The sequence below is a fragment of the Stegostoma tigrinum genome, chromosome 20, assembly GCF_030684315.1.
Source record: "Stegostoma tigrinum isolate sSteTig4 chromosome 20, sSteTig4.hap1, whole genome shotgun sequence".
Classification (NCBI taxonomy): Eukaryota; Metazoa; Chordata; class Chondrichthyes; order Orectolobiformes; family Stegostomatidae; genus Stegostoma; species Stegostoma tigrinum.
Genome location: NC_081373.1, coordinates 48157240 through 48176275, shown reverse-complemented (window position 1 = coordinate 48176275; position 19036 = coordinate 48157240). Strand labels below are relative to the sequence as shown.

At 42.3% G+C, this 19036-nt stretch overlaps 1 protein-coding gene across 1 annotated transcript in view; it reads left to right on the top strand.

Annotated features, from left to right (window-relative positions):
- pcdh15b (protocadherin-related 15b) overlaps window positions 1–19036 on the top strand; it is a 799002-nt gene that overhangs the window by 518673 nt on the left and 261293 nt on the right. Inside the window, exon 22 of the mRNA XM_059653150.1 lies at window positions 1063–1368. Coding sequence (XP_059509133.1) covers window positions 1063–1368 — 306 coding nt within the window. The remainder of the gene's footprint in view (window positions 1–1062; window positions 1369–19036) is intronic.

Below are 19036 nucleotides of genomic sequence, written 5' to 3'. Positions count from 1 at the left end.
ATTTTGCGTCCACTCCTTTTTATTTTAAATTTGCTAGCTACATGTGCCACAGTGCCTTGAAATAATTTGTGTCTTTGCTTCAACAAGGCTGCAGAATACCAATGAAATATTTAAATATCTGAATACCTTTTCATTTTTTCAGCAGGATTACATTTTTTTTCTATCATGCTTACTTTGAAATGATTAGATGGAACGACTTCATGTGCAATGGAATTTTTAAATAAGAAACAAACTTTGCTGGGTTTTTTTCTCCCTACATTTACAGTGCATTTTAATGTACTTATTAATCTGTGAAAAGAGCCACAGGATCTTTACATCCAATTGAGAGAGCTAACAGCTCTTGTTTGAGGCTCTACATTTTCTTTTTCTTTTGCTTCATTTTTACCTAGTAATTTTTCACAATGAGTACTGGTGTTCTGCTCTCCTTTGAATTTAGCCAATCATTGCAGGCAGCAACAGCTGCGTGCTAGCTATTTGTACCCCCAAATTCACGAAAGTGTGTTGAGTAAAAGTGCACTGACACAAAATGAATGTAAGGGCTAACTGATTTATCATAATCACTGTGTGATGATGATATTAATTACATGAATTGATCATATCACTAAAATATTATAAGTATTGCATTGGCATAGAAGATTTACTTTTCTAATGTTGAAGCTGAGTTGCATTTCTGTTTTTGCAAGGGTTTTTTGGACCGCTTCTGTTTAATCTTTAAGTGCTGTATAATCTTTTCACCAAAACAAATGGCTCCTTTCCCTGCTATGCAATCCTGTTACTTATTGAAAAAGGGGAAACATATGCTGAATGTGGATTTTCATATCTTGTATTTTGAGAAATAGCACTTTTGACAAGTATAACGATGTGATCCTGCTTTGAAAATGTTATAAATTGCTACTATGACAGATCTGGATTCAAAATGAATGCATAAGCATGAATGTTTTTATAACCAAGACCTCAAATATGATGCACTAAATGTCATATTGTTAAATGCGTATGGGTTCATTTTGAAATGTTTTCAGAAATTTGTGACCACATTAATACACTTACGTTATGTCTTCTCAGGCTACTGATCCAGATGCTGGTGTCAATGGGCAAATTCGGTACAGCTTAGCAAACTTCAATAACCTGTTCAGAATCACATCAAATGGCAGCATTTACACTTTGACATCCTTGGACAGAGAAACAGAAGAAAAGTATGATCTACTTGTAGAGGCTTCAGATGGAGCAGTGGATCCTCGTCACTCAACTGTGACTATACCAATCAGAGTTCTTGATGTTGATGACAACAGCCCTGTATTCTCACAATCAACCTACGTAGTTTCTGTACCAGAAAACAATGAAGCTGGAATAATTATTCTGCAGTTACAGGTAAATAAAGCACAAATAATTCTGGCTATGAATGCACTACATTTAGAGTGAATAATGTGCAAATATGTTTGCGTGGAAAACATAAAGTTGTAAGTTATGGCTAGTAATATTTGCATATGATTCCTGTTGTAATTAAGCAACCAATCAAAAGTGAAGAACATCACAAATAGAGCAGAAATAGTCGCCACTAACCAGGATCATTCTAAACCCACCTTCTCTGCCTCACTGAATGTATCCCTGTTTACTATTTCCAATCCAACAACCTCAGTCGTCTGAGGAAGTATCACCAGACTGGAAACATTAACTGTGATTTTCTTCTTCACAGATGCTGCCAGACCTGCTGAGCTTTTCCAGCAACTTCTGTTTTTGTTCCTGATTTACAGCATCTGCAGTTCTTTCAGTTTTTAACCTCAATCATCGCCAGACATCTGTCATAACTTGTTTGCACCACAGGAGTGTTCGATTTCTTGAAATTTTAGTATTTACTCCATTCTGTAGCCCTGGTTTTGTAACTACTTCTGTGCACTGGGCTTTGATCCTCATTCCCTATGAATACCCCAAGGGACATTGCTGATACATTTCAGTACCCACATGGCTACACTGACCTGTCCGACAAAGTCATGGGCTCTTCTGCTGGTACTGGCTTAAGGGGCAAAGGTAAATTTTGTCCATGGTGCAATGCCTTCTTTTGATATAAAGTGTACACTGTCTTAGTGGAAACCTAGATTATATATTTTTTAATCTTGACATTCAGTCTTAGCACACAGTCTCCAAACTCAAAGAAAAGAATGTCATCAAATGTGGTTAGCTTCCAGGCAACCAAGGTTATGCTCTTCACCTCATCAGTCATGATATCTTTGTGACAGGTACAGACAGAACATAATGCAAGTAAAGCATATGCTGCAACAAAGATGTTCATAGAATGAACAGACTCCAAAATCCGGATTAATCAGCAGAGGTGTACAGTAAAATTGCATCAAAAGTTTAAATATGATAGTTACATCTACTACATATCATCCAGTTCACAAAAGAGTCGAAGAGAAAGAACAACAGAATACAAACGATGTTTCAGAGCAGGTGGCTGAGAATAATAATGGGAAGTAACTGCTGAATCTGCAGTACGAAAAGGAAGATTTGATATCACAGGTCCTAATCCAAGATGTACCAATAAAGTAATAGAGGTGACTCATTAAAAAAAAACTTCAATTCAGACTTGATTTATTTTCTTCTGTACCACCTTCTCCCACAATTACTGCATTAATCCACATATTAATTATTCCAGCCTTTTTCTGTTATTCTTTATTTTAAGCATCTATATAGAAATACTCAGTGCAGTGCTCAGTTCAAATGGTGTGATTTTTATTTCTAATGCCTTGTAGTTAGTGACTCCGTAATGAACAGAATAGGTGGACTTGTTTGATGTGGAATCTCACTGCAGGTGGGACTGCCACATACTGTAGATGTGGCAGCTGTTACAACTGATTCAGATGCTTCCAATGTTGTCCTGACCACCCAGAACAATATGTTGTTTAATAAGTGTACTATCCCTTGTGTAGAGATGCTTAATAGTCCTATTGTGTGCATGCCCTGACAATACTGTATGATCCTGGAATATTGCATGTGTACCACTACTGCAGAACATCTTAGTCTATTGACCCATATCATTGAGGACTTTTGAAGCCTGCAACTCCCTGATTCAAGGTTATCTGTATATTTTCACGAAGCCTGTTGACACTGGGAAATTGTGTAACTTAGGAATTGGAGGGTTATGACTTCTATTGTAATTGGCTGAGTACTCTTGAGTTTTGCTTTACAGGAAACTAACTTGAAATAAGACAGTTATAATCATAATTACATGAAGTTACACATGAGAGAAATTATCTGCACTGAAGGTGCCACATTGATTGTTAAATGCTCCACCCCAATGTGTCTATACACGTGTTCATGACTACATAAAATTCACCTTGTGGATTCCTTGAAGGTTGTTTAAAATATGCTTTTTCATAAAGATAGATTTGTGAAACCTGAATCTAGCTTCTGATATTTTGCTCACCAAATTCCTGTATCCAGCACTGTTTGGTTTTCTAAACCCTGTGTCCCCATCCAATATCCACATCATCTGCGATGTACACACCTACTCTACCTTGGTAACCCTGCATTCGCCATTGCTAATCCACCCAGCTTGCATATCAGTGGACACTATGGGCAATTTAGCATGGCCAGTCCACCTGCACACATCTGCGATGTATAGCTATTTTGATGTTTGAGTAAGTTGATGATAGTGGTACTGGGTTGACTTATTGACGTAAACTATATTGATTGACCCTGTCATTCTATTTCAGCCAAGAAAGATAACAATGTCACATCATGTTTCTGCCTCAGTTAAGCAGAGTGCAAGTCAGAAGCCATGCATGTTTTTATTACTGATATTATTCAAGTCCAAGTGTCTGTGTTCAGTCAGATTATTTTACTTGCCATGAACATAGCAGTAGGCTATGGCAACAGTTTGGGAACGGCATCTGTCTTTATATCCCTCTGCTGTTCCTGCCAATCCTTTTCACTGAGTCCTCCATAAATGGGACATTGGATTTGCATCAGGTCTTCCACTGCCAGTGCATCACTTTTTGTAGTGGTTATCATGTTTGTTAAAAACAGCATTAATATGTTGAAAGTTTATATAACACTCATTCATAGAATCCTTATAGTGTGGAAGCAGGCCATTCAGCCCACTGAATCCACACCAGCCCTTCAAAAAGCAACACACTCAGACCCACATACCTAGTATATCCCGGTAACCCTGCATTTCCCATTGCTAATCCACCCAGCCTGCATATCACTGAACACTATGGGCAATTTAGCATGGCCAGTCCACCTATACACATCTTTGGTCTGTGGGAGAAAACAAGGACACCTGTAGGAAATGGGGAGAATGTGCAAATTCCACACTGATGTTGCCCAAGAGTGGGATTGAACTCCGGACCCTGGCACTGTAAATAGTTTCACTCTTTTGTGCCTTTTTTTGATTTGTGGAATTAGAATTTTTGGTCAACACACACAATTGTGAAGCACTCCAATGAAACATTTCATTAATGCTTTCCATTATTCCAAGTATTTTCCTTCAAGTGCAAAATTTGATGCCCTGGTTATCTCATGATATTGCTGCCTTAATTAACTCTCTGAGGGGTTTTTAATGGAGAAGTAGCACACATTGAAACATTTGCCCAGGTTGATCTTCCTTCATGTGCATTAAAGTTCTTTCTTTTCCTTTTGACTTAAGGGGCTTTTGCTGTCTTTTATGATGGAATCCCAGAGTGAAATTCATCAGCAAAAAGCAATAATGTTCTGGCATTCACTATTTCAAAGTCTTTAGTGACTACTTAACTAAATGCTGGACATTATTGCTGCAGTTACATCTCATTGACTGCCTCTTATATAATTAGTGCAGCACACAGCTTCTTGCACTGAAGAACAGCAGTAAAACTGTGCTTACGTAACTTAAACAGCATACATAATACACAAAGAACTCTTGACTATAAAACAGTCAGTTTTAGTTTTGTGTGGTTGGGTCTGATTTGTTGTTGGTCTTTATTTTCACCTTATTCTCTCTCCTTTCCAATGCTACATAATTCACATATCCCTTTAAGTTACTGCAATCAACAGTAAAGCTGGGAAATTACAAAGCCAAGTGAGAGGACTGGATGTAGTTATCAAAAGCCCTGGAGATAGAATTTACTTTTCTCTTGTTGCGAGAGCAACCCTTCTGTCACTTCTGTTAAGATGTTGTTAGTTGGATTTCATCTACTTCCAACAGTAATGCATCACTTCTTACTTTTGCTTATCTTTAATTTTCATTTGGCAATTTTAGACTGCAATCCCCAGTAAGGTTACCATCCATACTTAACATGGGTAGCCACTTACAGCTGGCAAGTGGTGCCAGCGACTAATATCTGTGACCAGAGATGAGATATGAGAGGTGAAAACATTCCGATATTAATGTTCACAAGTCATCATCAGTCTTCCAGGTGATGCTATTAAAATGTGTACTGCTCAGCAAATTTCTGAGATCACTGCACTGCACACTCTTTTCCTGTGGAATAGTCATAATTAGTGGGATCAGTTTTAACAAATTACCTCATTTTTTTCCAGTTTATATGCATGGGGAGGTAATGGCTTAGTGTTGCTATTGCTAGACACAAAAGATAGAAACTTAACAAATGTCTTGAGGAGCGAGTTCAAATCCCACCATGACATATGGTGGAATTTGAATTCAGTAAAGTATCTGGAATTAAGGGTTTAATGATGACCATTGTTGATTGTCTTACCTAGTGTGGACTACATGTGACTCCAGATCCACAACAATGTGATTGTCTCATAACTTGGGCAGTTAGGGATGGACAATAAATGCTGGCTAGCCTGGGACACCCACATCCCATGAGTGACTTAAGAAACTTATATTTTAATTATAAATAACAAACATTTGCTCAAAGATGTGTTTTCATGACTTGGTATCTATTTCTTTCTTTGATTCATTCACAAGACATGGGCAATGTTGGCTAGGCCTGTATTTGAGGATGTTGACTTGTTCGCTGAGCTGGCTTGTTCTCATTCTGACGTTTCACCACGATGCCAGCTGACGACATCAGTGAGGCCTCTGATGAAACGATGTTGTTCGACTTCACTTGGAATTTATACTGTCTAGACCATTGTGGTGAGTTGTGTCATTTCCGGTTTTGATCTGTAGAGGTTTGTACATGGGGCCCAATTCTCTATGTTTGTGGATTGCATTACAGGTGGAGAACCATGGCTCTAGGAATTCCCATGCATGTCTGTGTTTGGCTTGGGCTACTATATAGAGTTCTGGAGCCCATATACAAACCCATATAGATCAAAACTGGAAATGACAGTACTCACAATAATGGACCGGCCAGTATAAATTCCAAGCAGAGTAGAATTACATCGCTTCATCAGAGGCTCCACTGATGATGTCACCTGGCATGGTGACGAAACATCTGAACAAGAACAAGCCAGCTCAGCGAGAAAGCCAACAACCATGACCGCAGCCTGAGCTACGGTTCTTTGCCAAAACTTTAAAAGGTCTGTATTTATTGACCATCCCTAAATGTCCAGAGGGTGGTTGAGAGTGAATCACATTACTGAGAGTCTGGATTCACATGGAGGCTAGACCATGTGAGTATGGCAGATTTCTCTTCCAAAAGGATGTTAGCAATCCACATGCATTTTTCTTGACAATCAGCCAGGGTTTCATGGTCATCCCAGAATATTATTGAATTCAAATTCCACAATCTTTGCAGGATTCGATGTCCTGGGTGTCTGGATTAATAGTCTGGTGATAATACCACTAGGCATCCTCTGTAGTAGGTAAATCATTATCAGCATTGAATGCATATACTATTTATGATAGATTCAATGGGCCAACTCTTTTCTTCTTGGTCCCTCAATGAACAACAGCAGCATTTTCAGGTTGGCAGCCTGATTCATTGAACTGAGCACTCAGCCACTGTTCTGTCTCAAAGCAAGCTAACTGTCATCCTACCACTTGGCCCCCCAACCAATTAGACTGGCTGGGTGGTATGAGAGAGCTGCTCTGTCAAAGAAAGTATTTCTAATGAGAGGATCATGAAAGGGGTTGAGTTCTTCAATATTTTTGAGCTGGAGGTATCACAAAAATGGATAGAAGACTGGAGAGGTGAGTCTCTTCCTATCACCTCGAGGTTCTGCTGTGGGACCTGAGATTCTGTGTGAGCCTAAGCCCCCTGAAGTATTTGTGTTCGGCCATGTAGCGAGAACTGATACTTCACCTGCTGACCTATGCTTCTTCTGGGTGGTGGGGATGGTTTCATCTCCCTCCAATGGGGTTCTCGGGACCGTTTTTGTCTGGTATATGGAGGTCTACCAGTTGGGGGAGAAATAGCTGGCATTGCTGCTGCTGTCGCTACTGAAGCATTTGGGGGTGATATTGCCTTTACCTGTGGCCCCAGGTAAAGGTAAAGTTCGAGCTGCATTTGCTGTACCCATTTTGTGTTGGAAGTTGACCATGGGTGGTTACTGCTGAATATGCCTTCCAAGAAGTTAGAAGTCACTTGTCAAACAGTGCGAGCACTACTTTGAGAGATGAAGTGCTTTGAGCGGTAATGTCTCAATGGCTATGGCTGGAGCTCCTCTAATCTGGTCATGAGCCTCCCCAGCGTGTCAGTTTGATCAAAGAAACTTCCTGTCCAAGCTCGTGATGGCAATGTTGTAGATTGTCAGAAAGCTCCTTTGTCTCAATCATGCCCTTTAGGGAAGGAAACTGCCATCCTTACCTGGTCTAGCCTACATATGTCTCCAGACCCATAGCAGTGTCACTGATTCTTAACTCTGGGCAGTTCAGAATGGGCAATAAACAATGCCCTAGCCAGCGATGCCCACATCCTGTCAATGAATATTTTAAAAATTGCCTCAGTATTCCTGCTGTGTTGCAACTGAAATCCCCACTTGCATCCCATAGACAGAAAAGATTATCTTGTTGAGGGTCTTAAATGCCAGTGTTTCAGTGACCCCGGTGTCATAGGCCAGTGAAATGGATCATTTAGGAATAACAGTGTAAGAAAAGCAAATGCAAAGGTGTCTTCCTGTTGACAAAGTGCATTCAGCATGTCCTCATTCTAGCAAAAATTCTCTTCTGTCAAATACATAATCATGAGGAAACATCTTGGATCATAGCACTCACCCCTATTGTTCAGGTCAGATATCTGAATCACCCAACCGATGCATGTGCTGAGGCTGGGAGATCATTGACTTGTTGAACATCCATCTAACAGCAAGACACAACAAGGCGAAGTTTCAAGAGTAGGAATATCAATCTCTCAGCCTTATTGTAACTCGAATGAAGAGAGGAATTCTTTAAGTGCAATTCGTACCATCCAGGAAGACCTTCAGACTCCTATCTCTGCTCAGAAAGGTAGGATCAAATGAAGCCATCTGCCCGAGATTCCTTGGCCAGACCATTGGGTTCAAGCACCACTGTCACCAGATCTGGTTCAGTGACAACAATGCTGAAAATGAGAAACCTTCATTGCTTGGCAACTTGTGAGTCAAAATGGCAGGATTACAATCGCTCAGAGTCAATGCTCAAATGCATACATGGAGAACAAAAGACATGGTGGGAGGAGAAAGCCTGAGAGTTCCAAAGTTAAGCCTGCTATCATGACGTGGGAAGTGCTTTTCAAGCCACCAGTAGAACAAAAGGTGACATGGACAAAAACCATCTCTCAATAATGACAATGCCATTCCACAATTCTGGAAAGAACATTTCCAACAATTCCTCAACCATAAGTCCAGAATTACAACTGATACTCTCCACGCTATTCCCCTGGAATGGAATCCGTGAGTGAACTGCCAGCATTAGGAGAGTTGCTACAAGCAACCAAATAGATAAAAAGCAACAAGACCTGTGTCCCTCAATCACATTCGGTTGAGGTCTTTAAAGCTGGTGGACCTATGCTTGCCTCAAGACTTCACACACACATCCTATTGATTTCGAAATAAAGAAATTTACCCCTGATTTCAGGATGTAACAATTGTAACTACTTTCATGAAGAGAGCTAAATCATGTGATGTGCATAGCGGGGAAGATACTGACCAGCATTCTCCTATGTTGCCTCTTGCTGTGGCTGAGGAAATCCTCTCGGAGAGAGGGTGTGACTTTAGACTTTTCAAAGGAACCCCTGACATGGTGTTTTTGTTACCACACAAATCCTAGACTAATATTGAGATCAGCACCAGTAATTCTACATTGCAGAAATTGATCTGCCCAAAGCATTTCACTCAACTTTTTAACTTGAAATTTAATTTAGCTTTTTGAATCGTGCTTCAAAATTTGAATATCCAAGAATATTCACAATTCTGTGACAGACTTGAGTGCAGGGACTTAAAATGAGCACCGTCAAAATTCAGAGACAACACAGTATGCAGCTGGAGGAACACAGAAGGCCTGGCAGCATCAGAAGAGCAGGAAAGATGATGTTTCAGGTCGGGATCCTTCTTCAGAAATGGGGATAGGGAAGAGAGCTCAGAAATAAATAGAGAGAGGAGGGGCTGGGGAATGTAGGTTAGATGGTGTTGGGTGAGTGCAGGTAGGGTGAGGTGGGAATTGATCAGTGGGATGGGTGGAGTGGATAGGTAGGAGTGAAGATGGACAGGTTGTGTCAGGTCAAGGAGGTGAGAGGGAAGATGTGTGGGGCAGGGGATAGGTAGGTGGGATGGTCATAGGTTGGATGCAGGTTGGGGGTATTGGGGATTGGTCGGTGGGAATGATGAGGCGGATAGGTGGGGAGGATGATGGACAGGTTGTGCAGGCGGTATGAGAGGGATGTTTGGACATGGGATGAGGCAGGGGTGGGGAGCTTTTAAAACTGATGAATTCCATGTAAAAGCCATTGGGCTTTAGGCTCACATGGTGGAATATGAGGAGTTACTCCTCCAGTTTGTGTATGCTGTCATTGTGGCACTGGAGGAGACTCAGGATGGATATGTCACCCAGGGAGTGGGAGGGGGAGTTAAAATAGTTGGCGACTGGAAGGTGTTGTCAATTGTTGTGTGTAGAATGCAAATGCTCCACAAAACGGTCCCTGGGTATGCATTTGGTCCCACCGATGTAGAGGAGGCCGCATCAGGAGCAAGGGATACAGTAGACCAAGTTGGAGGATGCACAGGTGAACCCCTGTCAGATGTGAAAGATTTGCTTTGGGCCTTGGATAGAGGTGAGGGGGAGGTGCAGGGGCAGATGTAGCACTTCCTGCAGTTGCAGGGAAAGGTGCCGGGGCGGTGGGGTTAGTGGGGTATGTGGAGTGGATAAGGATGTCACAGAGTGAGTGATCCCTACGAAAAGCAGTTAGGGGTGGTGAGGGGAATATCTCTTTGGTCATGGGGTTGGATTGTCGGTGGGGATGATACACTAGATACAGAGGTTGGTGAGGTGGTATGTGAGGACTGGGAATTCTGTCTTTATTTTTGTTGGATGGAGGGATTTTGAGGGCACAAGTATGAGAAATACAAGAGATGTGGTTGAGGGTATTTCCGATCAGTGGGGAGCTGGGGGGGGTGTGGGTGGTGGTGGGGCAGTGTTGCGGTCCTTGAAATAGGAGGACAGCTGGGATGTGTGGGAGTGGAACGCCTCATCCTGGGAGTAGATGTAGCGCAGACAGAGGAATTGGGAGTATGGAATTGCATTCTTGCAGGAGGATGGGTGAGAGGAGGTGTAGTCCGGTTAGGTATGGGAATTGGTGGGCTTGAAATAGATGTCAGTGTTGTGGCGGTTACCAGAGATGGAGACAGAGAAGTACAGGCGGGGGAAGGAAGTATTGGAGATAGTTCAGGCGAACTTGAGGTTGGGGTGAAAGGTGTTGGTAAAGTTGATGAACTGTTCAAGCTCCTCATGGGAGCACAAGACAGCTAGAGTCATCAATGTAGCGCAAGAAGAGGTGAGGGATGGTGCCAGACCAGCAAAAATAGGACTGTTCCATGCCTGCTATGAAGAGGCAGGCATAGCTCTGACCAATACAGCTGTCCATGGCCACCCCCTTAGTTTGTAGGAAGTGGGAGGGGTTAATGGAGATGTTTGTTCAGTGTTCCGTTGTTCACTCTCAACCAATGCCTTTTCTGTACCCTATCTGCCATCAAAAACTGTAAGTACACTAAACTTGCTCATGCTTACCGACAATCACAGGCCTCCACCACCACTCCACAACCCAACCCTATTCAGGACCAACCTCCTCAATGTGGCTGGCGCCATTAACCATGTGACTGCCATGGCCTCTCCCGCTGACATCGCCAACCACGTCACTTCTACCAGCGTAATTCACATCACTTCTGCTGCTGCCGCCAATCTCACCACTGCCGCCACTGTTGGCGCCAGCGATATCACTTCCACTCCTGAGACAGAATCCATCTCCACACTCAGCTACCAGCTCTACAGCCAATCCCTACCCCAAACCCTGCTACGTCTTAACCATCACCCCCCCTCCTCAGTCTTTCCCCTTACAGAGGAGCAATGGACTCACTTCCCCCCGCGCCTACCCATCAATAAATCCGTTCATGTCTGGATATCAAAGTCTTCTTCTGCCGCCTGCGCCTCTGAGCCCATTTCTATAAGCGCAAGTCTAACCCACCCTCTGCAGACCCCATCTCCCACCTCCAACACACCCCATCCTCCTGGACACCAACCTACAGCCTCCTACCCTCCCTCAACCCCTTCATTTCTCACTGCCATTGTGACATTGATCACCTCAATCTCTGCACCCTTTCACTCACTCCAACCTCTCTCCCACAGAACGTGCAACCCTCCGCTCCCTCCGCTCCAACCGTAACCTCACCTCTAAGCCCGCAGATAAGGGAGGCACAGTCATGGTTCAACACACTGACCTCTACATTGCTGAAGCCAGGTGCCAACTCTCTGACACCTCCTCCTACCACCCCTCAATTATAACCCTACCCCTGACCACCAAATCATTGTCTTTCAGACCATTCATAACCTCATCACCTCAGGTGACCTCCCACCCACAGCTCCAACCTTATCGTTCCCCAACCCCACACCACTGTCTTCTATCTCCTTCCCAAAATCCACAAACCTGACTGCCTTGGCCAACCCATTGTCCCCGCCTGCTCCTGCCCCACCGAGGAGTTAAAGGAGATAACTCCTCCCACTTCCTACAGACTAAGGGGGTGGCCATGGGCATCTGCATAGGTCAGAACTATGCCTGCCTCTTTGTAAGAAACATGGAACAGTCCCTTTTCTATTGTTACAGTGGCACTATCCCTCACCTCTTCCTCCGCTACATTGATGCCTGTATCAGGGTGGCCTCATGCTCCCACAAGGAGCTTGAACAGTTCATCAACTTTACCAACACCTTTCACCCCACCTTCAAATTCAAATGGACCATCTCCAATAACTCTCAGTCTCCATCTCTGGCAATCACCTCAACGCCAACATCTATTTCAAGCCCACCGACTCCCATAGCTAGCTGGACTACACCTCCTCACCACCTTCCTGCAAGAATGTGATCCCCTACTCCCAAATCCCCTGCCTCTGCCGTGTTTGCTCCCAAGACGGGGTGTTCCACTCCCAGACATCCCAGATATCCTCCTATTTCAAGGACCACAACTTCCCCACTTCAGTGATCAAAAATGCCCTCAACCACATCTCTTGCAACACTCTTGTATTTCCCACAATTCTGCCCTCAAACCACTCGCACCATCAAAAATGAAGACAGAACCCCCCGGCCCTCACATAGCATCCCACTGACCTCCGCATCCAGTGTAACATTCTCCGTCACTTCTGCCACCGACAATCCAACCCCACAACCAAAGAGATATTCCCCTCACCACCCCTAACTGCTTTTTGTAGGGATCGCTCACTCTGTGACATCCTTATCCACTCCACAGACCCCACTAACCCCATCGCCCCGGCACCTTTCCCTGCAACTGTAGGGAGTGCTACACCTGCCACTACACCTCTCCCCTCACCTCTATCCAAGGCCCAAAGCAAATCTTTCATACCTGACAGGGGTTCACCTGTACATTCTTCAACTTGGCCTACTCTATCCCTTGCTCCTGATGTGCATCCTCTACATCGGTGGGACCAAGCGCAGACCCAGGCATCGCTTCGTGAAGCATCTGCACTCTGTACACGACAAATGACATCTTCCTGTCGCCTACTATTTTAACTCCCCTCCCACTCCCTGGGTGACATGTCCATCCTGGGCCTCTACCAGTGCCCCAATGATGCCACCTGCAAACTGGAGGAGCAACACTTCATATTCCACCTCGGGACCCTGCAGCCCAATGGCCTGAATATAGAATTCACCAGTTTCAAAAGCTCCCCAACCCCCAGCCGCACCCCATGTCAAAACATCCCTTTCATCCCCTCTGCTTGACCTGACACTGCTAGTCCATCATCTTCCCCACCTGTACTATTGACACTGACTATTCAATTTATCAAAGACCATCTGCCTTCTCATCTCAATGTCAAACAACTCCTAAACGGAAAACTGTTTAACCTCAGTTATCTGTACTTCAGTCTAAATTCATCGTGTAAAACGTACACAGACTACAGTTTGTAAATGACTGTGCACTCTGGAACAGGCTTGCAAGGCAGTCTTGAACCTAAACTCTGCAGAAAAGAAACTTCGCCTCTTATTGAGTGTGGCCAGAACAAAGCCCCTATCAAACTACACCTGATCACTCAAAATATTCCACCTCACACATATGATGAAGCAGAGACTCTGAAATATAGTGAGCTCTTCTCATAACTCAATCTATGCAGCGAGTGTTTGACAATGTTGCAGTGTACAGAGTAGCTGCTGTCTTAACACCTCTGGTCTGTGTAAAAGCGATGCATAGGAATGTGAGAAAAATTCTATCAACAATACCTCTACTGCATCCTGCACATTCATTGGCAGGACTGTCAAGCAAAATTCTATGTTCTTCTCAATGCCAGCTCTTTCACCACTCGAGCAAAACTCCAACCATATCAACTACAATGGAGCACACACCATCGCCAGAAGTCAAAAAGCATCAACCCACCCAAGTCCTGTCTTCTCAACTGCCAAAAGGCCAACCTCTAGGGAGGGCAATTAAAAAAAACTTCAAAGTTACTTCTTAACGACCGTTGTGGAAGAGAAACAAATGCTGACCATGCTTGTGATGGCCCTGTCCTGTGAAACGATTAAAAATCCTATCCCAGTCTGCTGTCTGCAATGTTACTTTACTCATCTACATATGAGTATTTATTATCACTCATTAGCACTATGCTGTAGCTTTTTCATGTATTTCTAATTTGTCCCATGAAATCTTTCTCAGTAGCTGGTAACCTATTGACTATATCCAAAAGTGTAAAGATAACTGTAATGCTCCTTATCTCGAATCAAGTTATATTCTGAAGGACATTCCCTCTTTCCAGTGCTACAATATTCTCTTTCACCATTACAGCGACACCATTTCTAAATTTTTCCCTTTTTTTTCTGACCAATTTGAATCCAAGATTATTTAGCACTAGTCCTACCTACTTTTTAGCCAAACTGTTACTGATAAGACATATTGCTGTGTAGCAATTTTTGCCTGCAGCTCGCCAACCTTAATTAGTACACATTCGGTGTTTGTTTACATGAACTGAAAATCCAATTGAAACCTTTTTTGCAGTATTTCTTACTGTGACTGCACTGGTACCTTTTGTTTTTCTTTTCATCTCATGTTTTCTATTTCTCTCATTCCTTTGGATACTGAAATTTCCTTTCTAATATTACATCCCAGTTCTCATCCCCAAACACACCAATAAACTTTCCTGTTATATACTGCTGGTTCTGGCTCTGTTTATATACAACCTGTCAAGCTTGTGCAATTTCTGTTTCTCCTGGAATTTGGTACAATGTACTAATCTATAGGTTTCTCTTGTGTACAATCTCTATGATCAAATAGTCTGTTCATCTGCTCAATTCTCCAGTTCCTATGTGCATTAGTGCATGGCATTAGTCGTCATCAATGATACCTACCCTTGAGTTCCTGCTTGCTAGTCCCTTTCTTACAGTCCATCTTTCTACCTATATTGTTGATACAAATCAGGACCATGACCATTGATTGTTCAACAACCATCTCCCCTCGGAGAATTTTGCCTCTGTTCAGTGATGACCTAGAAGATGGCACCAGAAGGACAAAACACTGCCTTACAATCACATCAGCAACAACAGCAATGGCTGACTGCCCTCCTAGCTACAGAAATCCTTCCATCATTGTTTTTCCCGGTGTTGCCCCGTGTCCCTGCTTGGCTGAGCCACAAGTACTGCCGTGGACCTAGCTGTGACTGCACTTTCTACAGGCTCCATTGCTATCAGGGAAGCGATAGTGGTATTATCACTGGACTGTTAATCCAGAGACCCAATAATGCTCCAGGGACCTAGGTTTGAATCCTGCCATGACCGATGGTGGAATTTGAATTCAATAAATATCTAGAATCAAGAGTCTAATGATGACCATGGATCCATTGCCAATTGTTGGAAAAACCCATCTAATTCACTAATGTCCTTCAGGGAAGGAAACTGCCATCCTTACCTTGTCTGGCCTACATGTGACTCCAGACCCACAGCAATGTGGTTGATTCTTAACTGCCCTCTGGGCAATTAGGGATGGGCAATAAATGATGCCTGGACAGTGACACCCTCATCCTGTGAATGAGTAAAGATAAAAAAAGACCTTTGCCAGTGTTCAGAACTGAACAATGGTTGGAGAATAAGATACACAGAGGTGTCTCTGGCACTACATAGCTGACCTTGTATAATTATTTGGTGGGCACCTAAACTTTGCATTTCTTAAGCTAGTTTGACCACATCTAAAATGTGCTGCTCATGAAATCTTAGTCTCTCAGGTGCCCTGTACTGATACCAGCTCTACTCCAGCTCTGAAACCTAGCGTTTGGGCTCCTTTGGCAGATGACACTTCCTACACTGTATCATCACTCTATTTATTGAGCAGCTAACTAAATCAATGAAAGTTAAAACTTAGGACTTTTAAAATTCTTGACATGTGAATATGGACAAAACAACCCTATGCCTGACCTTAGAGGGTATGACAGTCACACAACACTGTAGCAATTTACATTAAAAAAAAGCAATCTGATCTTTTGGATTTTTACAAGCAAATAAAATGTTTCCATGGTGTCATATGGCCATTAATCTTCATTAACAATTTCCTCATCTTTGCAGCAAATTCTTACTGAAACATTTTCTTTTAATAACTTGAAGCAAGGACAGAGCAAAAAGTTTCTCTGTTTTATACAGGTTTCACAAAATAACAGATGGTTGGGATGATGTACAGATGTATATGGGTCCCTTGCTGGTTTTGGTTTTGTGTGCGCAAGAATAGTCCCAATCTTAGTTAGTCTCATAATTTACATCAGGCCATCTGTTATTGTGTGTGAAATTTAGATTTTTGATTTTAACAGCTTATCATTTAATGCCGCTGTGGCTGTTTTCTTGCAATAAGTTCTTCCTAGCTGGTGAATCTGAAACACATCCTTTCTTTAAATTTTCATCAAAAGTTGTGTTTTACAGTTTCAGGCAAATTAGCATTATGTCACATCTAGGGCTCCATTTCATCATCATGCACTATCGGATCAGTGTAAGCTCAGCCAGCTGTGTATTCAAGGTCCATCCACAATGCCTTGTGTAATTTTACCAAATACAAATGCACTTGAGTGTTGTTACAGCTGAGGCTTAGAGGAGTGCACTGGCACCCTAGTTTCATTATTCCAGCAGTCATAGTATCCCTATGGAAGCAGGTCATTCGGCCCTTTGAGTCTGCACCGACCCTCCAAAGAGCATCCCACCCAGACATGCCCAGCTACCTTGTAACCCTGCATTCTCCATGGCTAACCCACTTATCTCTGGGCAATATGGGCAATTTTAGCATGGACAACCCACATGGCCTGCACATCTTTGGACTGTGGGAGGAAACCGGAGCACCCGGAGGAAACCCACGCAGACATGGGAAGAATGTGCAAACTCCACACTGACAGTTGCCCGAAACTGGAATTGAACCCGGATCCCAGGCGCTATGAGGCAGCAGTGCTAACCCCTGAGCCACCGTGACACTCGACATAAATTAAAAGTACTTTTTTCCCAGTTAGCAAGGGGGCCACTTAAGTGCCTGATCTTTATCAAGTCCTTTAAAGCCAACCAAGTCACTTAATAAACACAAATTTTTTCAAAATTATCAGAATGTATTCACTGAAGATGTAATCTCAATGGTGAGAAGTTGCAAAGCTCTCAAATGCAAAACAATCTGGGTGCCCTAGTGTATGAATTGTGGAAGGTTAGTATCCAGGTACAGCTAGTAATCAGGAAAGCGAATAGAAGTAATTTTTTATTGCATGAGAAATCGAATGCTCGAGTAGAGACATTATGCTTCACATGTACCGAGCATTGGCTCTGTGTTGGGGGATTGCATACAGCACTGCTAAAGTTTGCGTTGGAAGTGGTTCAGAAATGGTTTACTGGACTAATACCTGGAATGGATGGACTGCCTTATGAGGAGAGGCTGAACAGTCTAGGCCTTTATCCTCTGGAGTTTAGAGGTGACTTAATTGAAATGTATAAGGTCCTGAGGGAACTTGACCAGGTGGATGTTAAAAGAATGTTTTGTGGGAAATCTAGATCTAGGGATCATAGTTTAAAAATAATTGGTTGCCTATTTAAGACAGCTGCTCCCTGTCACTCAAACCCTCCAAACCCTGCAACATCCTTGTAAATCTTGTCTGAACCCTTTTAAATGTAACAACCATATCAGCCATGAGGATGGCTTGTTGAACGATGGAGCAGACTCAGGGGGCCAAGTGGCAACAGAGTCTTGTTCCTAGTTAATATGCAATAATTGGCTTACATACACAGTCTGTAATGTAGAAATATAAATGCTTATGTGTCGAAGTATCCCTGAAACATCAAAAGCACACTCATGTTCATTTTCCTGAAAGAAAGAACAGAAACAGATTTATCTGCAGATTAAATTTCTGAAAATAAAAATTACCAGTGGATTCTTCATACAAGTAAAAGGAAAAGGTGTCAGATGTACTAAAGTCTGTTCTGGCACATTTGTTGTCAAGAAGCTCATCATGGAAAATGGTCTCTGAACTCTTGCAGACACAACTTTCTCAGGAAATACAATCTTAAGATTGTTCTTCAGTCACTCTTTCAAAAGAACAATTCGGTTAACTAACAAACTTAATCAGAAGCTTTTATTTGCAGAAATGAGAAAGATCAGCTCCATATCTCATTCTTAGCAGACATCTCTCTAACTTAATCAGAAAAGCAACACCACCACATCCCCCCCCACCCCAGCAGGGGTCTACCACAAATCATTCAATTATTGTGATTTACAGAAAGCATTGTTCCAATACAAATCTCTAATATCCACAGTCAATGTTTAGTAACCTCTCCTCAATAAATCACTCAGATATTTCCAGAAAACTTTAAATAAATTCACAACTGTTCAAAATTAAAATCCTCTCAGCAGTATTAAATATGAAGTGTATTTGTATAAAGTATAAAAGAGCAACATATGCCTTAAGTTCAAATCTACATTTGTTTAAAATTGGCAAAAGGAAAGATTTGTTTACTGATTGCTCCTTGAATTATCTTGTACGATGTAAAAAGGAATTATTATCTTGCATTTATATAGCAGGTTTAATATTGCTTATCTCAAAACCAGTTCAGAAACAGTAAAATATATGATAAGCAGAGTCAAATATCCTGTAAGCTGACAAAACAGCCAATTTACAGAAAACCATGCCCCAAAATAACAATAACATAAAAGACTAGCTAATCTGTTTCTTATGGTGCTGACTAAAGGTTAAATTGCAGCCAAGAATCTATGCAAATACTGCTGCTTTTCTTCATTTATACTGATATTTTACAACCACCTGGAGCTGAACACACCACCTGAAAGATAAAGGCCTGGATATTATGCTCAAAATAAAAGGGATGGCCTTACTGCTCTCCATGAGTACTGAGTAAAGTTAAAAGCAACTTATGGTATTTACATGTGCAATAAAATATAACATTACAGAAGATGTCTTTGGGGTTATGGTGCTCCTTCGCAATTAGTATTCGTCAATAGAATCTAC